Source organism: Limulus polyphemus, unplaced genomic scaffold (genome assembly GCF_000517525.1).
Source record: "Limulus polyphemus unplaced genomic scaffold, Limulus_polyphemus-2.1.2 Scaffold26, whole genome shotgun sequence".
NCBI lineage: Eukaryota > Metazoa > Arthropoda > Merostomata > Xiphosura > Limulidae > Limulus > Limulus polyphemus.
Genome location: NW_013665636.1, coordinates 1,698,358 through 1,710,438, shown reverse-complemented (window position 1 = coordinate 1,710,438; position 12,081 = coordinate 1,698,358). Strand labels below are relative to the sequence as shown.

At 29.3% G+C, this 12,081-nt stretch overlaps 1 protein-coding gene across 2 annotated transcripts in view; it reads right to left on the bottom strand.

Moving 5' to 3' along the window:
- The window catches only part of LOC106459282 (ras GTPase-activating protein-binding protein 1-like), a 40,924-nt gene that overhangs the window by 22,456 nt on the left and 6,387 nt on the right, over positions 1-12,081 (bottom strand). For both annotated transcript variants that reach the window (XM_013918896.2, XM_022385859.1), the window contains exons 2-6: positions 11,247-11,362; positions 8,082-8,163; positions 6,527-6,628; positions 4,587-4,755; positions 637-727 (exon numbers count right to left, since the gene is read on the bottom strand). In XM_013918896.2, coding sequence (XP_013774350.1) covers positions 637-727; positions 4,587-4,755; positions 6,527-6,628; positions 8,082-8,163; positions 11,247-11,341 — 539 coding nt within the window. In that variant the 5' untranslated portion in view covers positions 11,342-11,362. The remainder of the gene's footprint in view (positions 1-636; positions 728-4,586; positions 4,756-6,526; positions 6,629-8,081; positions 8,164-11,246; positions 11,363-12,081) is intronic.

The window sequence follows — 12,081 nt, the reverse complement described above, 5'->3', positions numbered from 1 at the left end:
AAATATAAAGTTTTTTCTTAAAAATGTTTGATAACTATCCGGACATTATAAAGATTTTGCATGTAAAATTTGAAATTTTCTGATGCATAAAATTATTTTAAAGTTTAAAAAGAAAATTGCTTTGCATGTTGGATAAGAAAGATGTGAAAAACAAAAAAAGGCATGAGAGAAACATTACTTTACAAACCTTAAGACTTAATAACAAAAAATTAGATATTTTGCATATGAAAGCATTGTAATGTTAACTGATAATCTGCCAAATTTCATTGAACATTTGCTTGCTAATTTAAAAGTTATAGCATGAAAACTATAACAAGCACAAAATGGTTAGGAGGTCAGTCCCAGGGACTGAGCCTGTGCTGAAAGAGTTAACTGCTTCAAATGTAAGTGCAAGATATAATAAAATGTTGAAATTATTATTGAGAAGCAGAAGTTAACCTCCATTATTTCTTATAATTCAATTACGTACTATAGGTAATACATTTTAGACTTACCTGTTAAAAATTTAAGACAGCTATTAAGAAAGCTACAGACTTTTGTTGGACAAAATAAATTGCAAGAAAATATTTTTTTCAGCTTCTGAATAACAAATTATTCAAAAATGTAATTTTGGGATCAAATAGTAGAATTCTCTACCTGATTATATCTGGTTCAAAATCTCCTCCAGCTGGATCAACAGCTTTCAGTGGTGGAGTGCTAGACATCTCTGGTTCTTCAACTTCTCTATCTAAGATATATAAAAGAAAAATGGCTCATGCATTAAAATAAACTTAAAAGGTAAAACAATTTTAGTCTAATAGAGAAAAACTAACTTTTTCAAGCTGTATGTTTCAGCTGAATTCATTAAAGCAAGCATACAGACTTAAAATTGTTTTATTTTAAAATACAGAAACATAAATATCACTATTTTACTTAAGACAGCTTAGTTCATCCACTTTAAAATCACATTTTCCTTCCAAATTTTATAAAATATTTGTAGCATAATAAGCATCATAGTTATACTCCTGCCTGATAGGTCAAGGCCTAGCTAACTTAGGATCTCAAATATTAAATTCATGAAGTTAACATCAATAACTGAGCTTAGAAGTTTAGAGCTTTATAGTCAGATTCTGACCATAAAGTATCTGTGGAAAACAAAATCCCATATGTGTGTGTGTGACACATGGTTTGTATTTGAGACGCGTGTACATAAAAATGCATAATTGCATTATTGAAACCACACACACACTAGTTTGCATAAATAAAACTGCTGTTTACTAAAACAGGAAGTTAGTGCAACTTAGTAATTGATTAACTGTTGAGCTCATTAACCAATTACATTAAATTAATTGATTATTCCCACATGAAACTTGGATAGTTAGAATAGTCTGCATAAATAAAACTGCTGTTTACTAGAGCAGGAAGTTAATGCAACTTGGTAATTGATTAATTGTTGAGCTCATTAAACAATTACATTAAATTAATTGATTATTCTCACATGAAACTTGGTTAGAATAATTAAAAACACTAATTTCTATTAGATATTTCATGACATTAAGTAATTTAATAGTAATTTTGAATACTTGTTTATTTTATGTGACATTAATCAATGTAATCAATGCTCATAGGTAATTCATTATATTGATTGAGTTAATCACCCATTTTACCAATACATTAAAGAAAGAAAAACTGTTCTTAAAAATACTCAAGAAATATCAGGGTTTAAAATACCTTAAAAATATACTGGTATCATACTTCGTTATGGTTATATATTATAGATGTTTTTAGCAGTGGCAATGTACAAGCCAAATAACGAGTCCTGTCACAGCACATTTATCAGGGTACATCCAGATAGTATGGCACCATCCCCAATTTTGAACCACCAGCCACATGGAGGTAACTATTAAGCAGCAGCCTATTGCTTTTTTGTAATGTTATTTATTCATACTTTATTTAATGATAATAAATAAATCATTACTTATAATTTTTTACACCACATTTTCAATGTAAATAAGAGTGGACTGACTTTTAATATAATGAAGCAGAAATCAAAACTGCTAACCACTGCTCAATACTATAGTACCAGAGTAAACAAATGCAAGGTCAACCTAACATTAAAAGCCTGATATACAACTCTACAAGCAAAACAAATTAATCTAAATTAACTACTAAAAATTACTTAGAATACTTAAAAGTAAATAAAAAATACATTCAAAAAAGGAAGTAAATGTAGGAACGGCAAACAATGCAAACAGACAAGAATCAACATATAGCAATATATATATAACTATTCAATTACAAGTTTAATTTATCCTATTTTTGTGTTTTAACATTCCACAGCACTGTGTGCCTGTGTTATGGATGACACAAATGTCACCCCTACTATCTTGTTTGCATTGTTTTTGAGGGATTGATACAAGCCATCCCTACATTATCTTCCTTTTTTGAAAAGCTTTTTTGTTTTAATGCAGTGTTTCAATAGACATAGGAAGGTTGTATTTATAACCAAGTTCTAAATACAATGAGGTTCAGACTGTGATATTTATTGTTTATCTATTATTGACTGGCAATTCCTATTTCAACCTGTATCTAAGATTTTTGAAAGATCACCAAATTTCCGTAAGAAAGCTAACTGCAAGGGTTAATGATAACACCATTTACACGAGAATTAAGTTTTATTTTTTAATGACTACTAATTGATAATATTTATAAAAGCGGATAATCCATTAGAAACTGTCACCTCAGTGAAATTGGTTGACACCATTGTTTTGGTTTTTGAGCTATCATGTAATAAAAAAAAGCAACAAAAAAAAGAACAAGAAATTCAAACTTTTTGCTGTGATATTTACAGACATTGTCAGAACTTAACTCAGTCATTGCATAAATACTGTTATAAAAGGAAACACTGTATAGTATTGTAAAGTTCTGATGACCTATTGAGGAGATATTTAAAATAGCATTTCAATGAACAACCCAGGCCGTCCCCCTACATAGGCAGTGCTACCACCTGCCCAATAAGAAATTAATATTAATATTTTACTTACAGTCATTGAGTGCAAAATATATAAAAGTTTAAATAAGGAAGCCAGATACTTCCTATTTTTTCAATTTAATACAACACAATTAATATAAATTGTTGAAAATAGTGAAGTTATGTAATCTAATAAACAGTAAATGAACATAACACTGTTGTTCCATTTTCCCCTCCTTCCAGACAATAATGTCTTGACAGTTAATGAACAGGTCTAATATATACTATCTTCTCAACACAACAAACAAATGCAACAATAAATCTAATTTAGTATTAATAACTTAGAACAAAATTTCACACTATAAGTAAATGGATCAAAGTTGTCAGAAATTAACAAGAATATTAATTGGGCCAAAATACAAATCATGAGCCTAGCTTTCAATCATTTTTACTTTCCAGTACCCTCACTAGTTTTATTACCTGCAGTATACAATAAATTCAAATATTTTAAAGTTCTCTAGGTCATGTATACAGCTTCAGTGTTTTTCTCATCAGCTTATTAACTTTAGTTTGCCATTCATTTTATTTCCAATTAAAAGGTTTTATTTATGATAATGTTGGCAATCATGAACAAATTCTAAATTCAATATAATAGCTAATGGTATGTAACAGCTAGACAATAAACAAAAATGCATGAACTACCATAGATCGGCCCTTATATTAAATCCAGGACTTTAATTTTAAAAGCACCACTCAAAAACTTGAGCACTGTACTACATGCTAAATGTATATTTATTGTTTTTGTTGTTTACCTGTGTGTGTATGTGTGAGCATGCAACATTGCTTAAGATACATCTAAGAAGTATTATGAATATTGTCGATGTTTTCCAAATATTTCAAGAAGTTATGGCAACAACTAAACAAATATACGATGTCTTGCTACAGTAAATGAACAACTGGCAAGAGTCATGATTCACAGATGCTATAATTTAGATTTTTAAGTCCATATCAGAAATTTAGTTTAGAAATTTAACAAGTTCTTAAGGTCACAGCAACAAAACATGGTTAGTTATAAACCAGAAAAAGAATTTTTTGTGGAAAATTCCTAGGGTTACTTATTATTATTATTTAGTTAAATTATCCTTTGATGTTTGTGATTCAAATAATATTTTGGTTATTTAAAAAAATAATCAAGAGAGAAAAGTACTGAAATTTTTGCTAAGCAAACCTGCACTTAGGAAAATAGTAGCAACTTTTTATTAAGCTTCTTTTTTTAAACTACAAACCAAAGAGTAAGAAGTCTCATGAAACTTTCTTGTCCATCATTACAAAATATTGTCTTACTGTCATCTACCATTAAATGTTCTTCTAGTACTTATGTCTTGGCATGTTATACACCCAGAATTTTCCATTGGAAGGCAAAAATAGAATGTATGGAAGTCCCTAGGATGTCCATGCTTTGATAAAGTATGCCCATAGGCCCCCCTTGGGTACTTGTTTCTTGGATGTAAACTAAACCAGAGAAATGGATGCAGTGAACAAAAATTGTATGATACCCCAATTCAATGAACTTGCATGAATGGTTTATGTACAACTTTATAGCATGTTTTTTAGTACTTTGTTCAATTATACTCACCAACATCCACTACTTGATCATCTGTTTCCTCATCTTCATCATACAAGTAATCTTGATAACGAAATATATCATTTCTTACATAGTATTTCTTTGGAGATTGTGGGGCTAAAACAAAGGTCTGGACAAATGGTCTCATATCTTGTCCATTGTTAGACAGTTTTCCTGTGACCTAACAAAAATACAAACACAGCTATCATCCACATACCTCAAGCCTACCACTCTCCAAAAGTTAATTCTACTTTAACATTTGTTTCTACTATAGATGTAGTGGGCTACTTGCTAATGACACCAATTACTTCTTTACAAATAAACATGAAGTTAAATCATTAACAAAAAGTAGAATCTTGTATAAGTTAAAGGTAAACACTGATACTACCTTGTTACATAATTTATTGTCAGCAGAAATCATGCAAAAAAAAAGATACAGGATTTGAATATTTTAGCTAGTGTCAATTTTGGATTATAAATGATTGGATACCATATGCATAATGTAGTCCTAACCAAAGAACAAGCACATCTTGTACACAAAAAATAATTTCAGATTAGTCTGAGTACAAGGTGATTTTTCATGTAAAGATTAAGTTTTTTCATCTTATAGCTTTTTTTTTATTGTTTTGAGCAGTGACTAACTAATAATCCCATGATAAAAACTGTAAATTATATTGTGAACTCCTAGCTCAAGTTAGAGTATTGAATGATTTAGTGCATGAGCTACTTACAAACACACCTAACTTAAGATTCTAATTTTTATATTTTATTTACATTTATAACAACAAATAAAAAATACACATAAAAACAAGAAACTTAGTATTTACATTTGGCCTCTTGTTTTTTTTGCTGTCAACCCTCTGACAAAATTAATCCTAATTCCTTGTAAATCATTTTTTATTTAATTAAAATATGCACTTAAGGACAAAATAACAACATACATAAAGCAAACAATATCCTATACCTCTTGTAATTTAACTGGCTTTCTAACTAAAACATAAGGTGCCTTAAAATAATTCCCTCAGCTGTTTGACCTCAAATTGGTGACAGTAACTTTGAATCTATAGGTAGAATAACTAAAAATCTCTACTGAGGACAAGGTTTTCTTATACATTATTCAGCAAATTAAAACTTAGTTTTCTATTTGTTATAAATGACGTAGTAGCAAACATTAGAGAGAATTTTTGTCAATTTGTGAGAGAGGATGTGATGGGAGAGCATGACAAGTGAGTTGGACTTAATTTATAAAAAAAAAGATGACTGAATACTATAAAAATCATTATCTATACTATAATGAGAAATTTATATTAAACTCAGAACATCACAGAGGTGGTGAAAAATATAAAAAGGGCAAGTCGGAGTGAACAAATGTCACATTACACAGAAAAATGGAGATTAAGAATTTATTTAAATATTCCCTTTTGAAATTATAAAATTTAAACTTATATAATATTGAAATTTGATTTATTAACTACGTTCTGATACCAAGTCCATTCATGTCCATTGATAATAAAGCAGTTTAATTAAAATTCTGTGACATGTTCATTTTTATCTACCTTTAGCAATAGGATTAAGAATAATGAAGTATTTCAGTAAAACTGTCATGTTACAGAAATATCTGTTTATAAATTATCACAACTTAAACCTTTTCAGATGCAATATTGATCATTTTTATAGCTCTGTAAAATAGTTGAAAAAGCTTTTTTGCCAAAATCTTTTAATTAATTATGCCTAGTTTAAAAAAAAAAAGAAATTATATCTAGTTTGAAACTTATTTTTCTACAAATTAATCACAAGTACTTGCCATCACTGAGGTGGTAGAAGTATTCACATTTTCATAAGCCTATTTACTGACCTTAACAGAACAATAATATTTTGAAAAATCATTTTTACCAAAAAGGAAGATAATAGCCACAGATAACATATAAGTGAGCTAATTTACTAACACTAACCTGAACAACAACTCCATCTCCCAAAGTTTCATGGCTGTCTACTTGAAGAATTTTTGCACGACAATCTCCAAACTTCAACTGCATTATCTTCTGGTGAATGGCCTTTAATAAATAAATAAATATGTATAGAAAATTAATACTTAAACAGTCAAGCAAAATAAAATCATAAGGAAGGACTGCATTAATAACAGTAAATCCGAACCTGTGATAAATGACATTTTAATGAAAAAAACAAGCCCAAACAAAATTAAATTAAAAATGCTGCATAAATTAAAAGGATCACCAGGCACAGGCTATAACATGGAATATAAAAATTGTGGTTGGGAGTTATACTGATTAGCTTAGATAACTTGGTTTAAATTTTATAACTCTATAGTAGTATAATTTATCTACTGTACTACTAATTAAGTTAAATTAGGGCTTGATTACTATAATGAGGGCTGGAATGCCAACCTCACAAAGTAAGTTTATCTTACTTATCCCCAAGTGGTAGTACCTTATTTGATTTTTCTTTTCTTTTACTTTGGAGAGCAGTCACCTTCCCACAACTCTCTGCAGGCAGTAAAGGGTAATATAGATGTGGGATGTTGTAGGCTTGAGCACCCACATCTCTCTCTCTCCTAGCTTGTATTTCTTTTAATGATATTATTTTTATTTATTTATTTTTAGTTTCTTCATGTGAGACTGGCAAACAGAGGTTAAGACTGATAGATGGTGTGTCCCACTGCAATGTGGGTCCTACTTCCACAGTCACCTCAAAAACCCAGGGCACATTTTATACCCCACATTATAGCCTGTGCCATGGGGATCCTTTTAATTTATTCAGCATTTTTAATTTGGGCTTGTTTTATACATTCATTTTTATTCTTTGAAAAACATTTTTTTTCCTTAACCAAAATATATATATATATATAGACACACACACACACACACACACACACACACATGTATACACATTTATTCCTTTTCTTAAAAAAACCCTGCACTTTTTGTAGATTGATTCCCTAACAATTTTGGTAAAATTATTTGAAGTGACAATTATTCAAATTAAAGAGAATAATCAATGAGTTTTATTTGATGCATAAAGCATATTTTATTCAAGACATTTTCCCATACACCTATGAAATAAAGAAACTGCATGATGATTTTAAGTATTCTATTTTATAACAGCTATTTTGTTAGAAATAAATATAGAACAATATTGAATCTAACTTGGATAATTTAGAAAAAATGCAAAACTTTAAAAGAACTCAAAACATTACTAGACAAGCTTGTTCTGTAACAAAGAAAATGATATACTATATTAACCTATTCTGGAGACATAAGCTATTCAGTGTTTTTAGGGAATTCAATCAATGTTTCAAAACCATGTTGTAATTCAGATAACAATTGAAAATACAAGTGATAAACTATATTACATACTAAAAGTATATTATTCAACTATCAAAACTATTCTATATATTTGATGTGAAACATAAATGGCATACCTATTGTGATACAGCTTGTGTTGGAGTTAACAAAAGACACAAAAACAGAAGAAATTTCAAACTGTTACCTGTTGTCCTACTACAGGCTTTGATTCCTGGCCAGGGTTATCCAATGCTCCATGAACAAATGAAGAGTTGTGGCTATAAAATCTAAAAACAAAATTGCATAAAAAAACAAAGTCTTTTTAAAGTACTTTTTGTTACCTACTGTACTTTTATGTAAAATTTGTTTCTGTTTCAAGATATCAAGCTAAAGATTAAAACATATTTTCCAAGTTGTTAAAAAAAAAAGTTATATACACTGATGATCAGTGCAAATTGACACCAAACTTGTGTACAAATAATACCAAAGGAAAAAGTACAAATTGAATGTTTCACAGAAATACGTTCAAGAATTGATTTTTTTTAGAATTCATAGAAAAATTCTAATTTATTCATGAATATCAGAATGTAACAGAAGCTTAGAAAAATAAAAAGTATACCTGTTTTTGGTAAACTTAGATTGGATGTCAAATTTTCTTGGCCATTTACTTCACAGATTTTTTTTAGATTAAAAACTTAAATATACAACTAATAACTTGGGACATTAATAGGAATTAATTACATTATATTTGAATTTGTGCACAATCATTAAACAAAGGATGTTTGTTGGTGGTAAAATAAAAATATTTCCATACTTTTTTTTATTAATTTAGCAACTGAAGTTCTATACCAAGAAATGGATAGTTTTTTTCTTCTGTGTTTGTGACTAGTTGTGGATATGTTAAGAGGGCAGGAATAAACTTGTAACAAAGAAATTAAATCTGAAAGAAAGAATAATACTGACTTCAGATCTGAAAAGTTAAGGTTTAGCGATGTCAGAAATGAGTCAGTAAATAAGAAAACAGATAGAAATAAAAGCATCACATCAGAAGTCTAAGATTTTCTTATACTGTAGCTAAATTTTTTTAAATAAGGCATATCGTTACTTGTCCTTCTCTGCACCCTTTCCCATAAATATTCTCCAGTAAGATAACCAAAACTAAGCAAAAAAGTCTTCAATATTTTATGGGGCAAAAAACTTATCCTTAAATTTAAAATTCTGATAAAATATCGTAGAACTGTTAGCTCTTTCAACCAAACAAAGGTTTCAAAATGATGATCAGTCCTAAACTTATATCTTCTAAACTATATCTACAGATTTGTAACAGGAAACCAGTCTAGTTCTCCAGATAGGTGGTTAAGATATTTCTTTTTATGACTTTTCTTTTGTACCATGTTCTAGTTCATATCAAATGATGGATGTGTATTACAGCAAATACAAAACATTTACAAGTATACTACCAATTTGGTATATATAAGCTGAAGTTGTGTGTGTTTTTAATTAATGGCAGGCTTTAGCTGGTGACCATCATCATTAATCATGTGCACTTACTCATTCAATATCAAGCTGATGATTCATATAAAACTGCTTGAACATATTGAACTCAAAATCCTACAACATTATCAATAAACTTGGAATCAAAGCATAGTTTATAATTCCAATTTTAAAATTATCTAAGTAGTAATTCTTAATTTCAAAATGTATTTAAACAAATTCCCAATCTTTACTCTTATCTCATGTGACATATCTGTACTCTGATAAAATTTAACTTCAAAAATTCAAATTCTATCATGCCTAACCAATTAGAAACAAACTACACATATTGACAAGGAAGAATATGAAATTTGAGCATCCTACCTTCTTAATTTAAGTTATAAATAAAATCGTTAAACCCACCAGAGGGTCCTCCTATTTTTTTCATGCATTTGAAACAATTTATTCACTCACACCCACTCGTCAGACGGATATGTTTACAACCAACAGAAATAGCATATTTCAAAGTAAAGGAATCTGAAAGTCCTTTGTTTTATTTTGACAATTAAAGGTAGTTTGCAAAAAAAGCTTGAAGTATGTTGTGTACTTGTGCTCAGAGCAGTAATGAAATTTTTATAAAACCTATTTATAGCTTAATTAGAATGCCAGATAAATTATGGCAGTTTTGGGACATTCTATTATAGTGCCTAGTATTTCGTGTGTTCTACAGTGCATATCTGAAAGCTGCATAAATCATTTTTTGGATAACAAACATAAGAAAAAAGTAAGGTTACCTAAGCACAGCTACAAAGTTCAGAAGGCCTCAGTCGTAACAGAAGAGCTTTATTTCTTGTTTTTAATATGCATGTTTTTTTATTTGTTATAAACTTAATAAAAGTAACTAAAATGTAAAAAGTTGAAACTTTTTCGGTTAGGTAACAAGACTTACATAGAATTCAATTTAATGAGGAAGTTTGAAAAATTCTCATGGTTAGCATGTGACTGTACTAGAACAGATGCAGAGAGATGGTCCCAATTACAGTAATAAAACAAGCTGAGGCTGTTAGAATTAATAACTAACTGTCTGCTAAGGTAGATAAAATAAGAGATGAAATATAGTTTTACCAAAAAAACTTTTGATATTAATTTTCAAGGTTCTAGAGATTATGCAAATGAAATATAAAACTATGTATTCTTATTCTTAGCATGAAAATCATCTTCAACTCAAGACTGACTAAGTGCATAAAAGTTTCATAATTTTACATTACAAATCTTTAGTAAATATACTTTATTAAAGAACCTGATTTTTTTTGTACAACAGACTTGTAACATTTATTAAGAGCTTGCCAAATTTCATGATGATACACTTTGTACATCCAGAGTTATAGTATGTAAAAGTTTCATGGTTAGTTACATGGTGGCTGCATGGTTGGTCAAATTGATTGAGCCTGTAAGCATAGAGGTTAATAGTTTCATTTAAAATTGGGTTAAAATGGGTAATTCATCAATTTTAAAGAAACGAGAAACACTTAAAACCATATTTTAGTGATTTAGGGACTGCTCACACTTGAATATAGGCTGGAGTCTGACATGTATATTTCAATTAATAATGCAAGAATATCTAGTACACGAGTAAAACAAAAGCTGCAACTATACAGCACTATCAGACATACTTTGTCTTTCTTAAAATTCTCTGACATGAAAACATCCAAAAAAAAAGCTAAAGCAACCAAATACATGGAAATACTTATAAAATAATACCATATTCTGTTCTTGTTATCACTCATCATTTTACAAGCTTTTATTTATATTTCCTCACACTTCTCGTAACCTAATTAATAAAGAAAGACTGACCTAAAATACCAAACAGAAGAAAATGCTAAAGATAAAACCTTACCTGTGTAAGTAAATGGGAGCCATATTTAGAACAGTATAGTACTGTCTGACAAACTCACGACCAACACATTGAGGACTTGGAGTTTCCATGACCATGACTTATCTAATTTTACCAAGCTGCAGTAAAAAAAAGTGAAAAACATTAACAGTTGTTGAAACACTGATGAAATGTTACCACTCCAATCATACTTTACAACACTAACAAGCATATATTTATACAAAAAGTTTCTTCAAACTAAAATCAATATAAAAAGGAAAACAATGTCATATTGTTTAAATTCAGAACATTCAAAATGACACAATATCTCTTTGGTAATCCTGGTAAAGCAACAACAAAAAAAAAGATATCATCATACCAGGGTTGCAAAAAAGATGTCAGGTCAAGTTAATGTTTTTAATCTAAGCAGTATTACATTGTCTTCTTTTTATATTATCTTATCAGCATTTCCACGAACTGGGACATAACCATCAGTGACAGTTTCCAAAGCTAGTTGACTAGTATAGACTGAAAACAAAAGGTCTGAGATGGGCAGCTAGAAACACTAATTGTTACTAACAAGAATGAATGAATGTACCTCTAGTGCATCTATAGACTATGCCCTTAAAAGGTGCACAAAATCAAATGACTAATTGGGCATTATATTTCCCTTAGCACATGTGCCCTCTCCTTCTGTTCCAATAAAATTTTTCATCTTGCTGGCCAAAATTTCTTGCCAAACTTTGGGTTCTTTCTTTCAAAAATATTGAAACAATTAAAAATAAAAATGATTAAAAAGTAACATTATTATTGTTATTCTGTGTTGTCCAAACACATCATAATAAATTATCAGTCAATG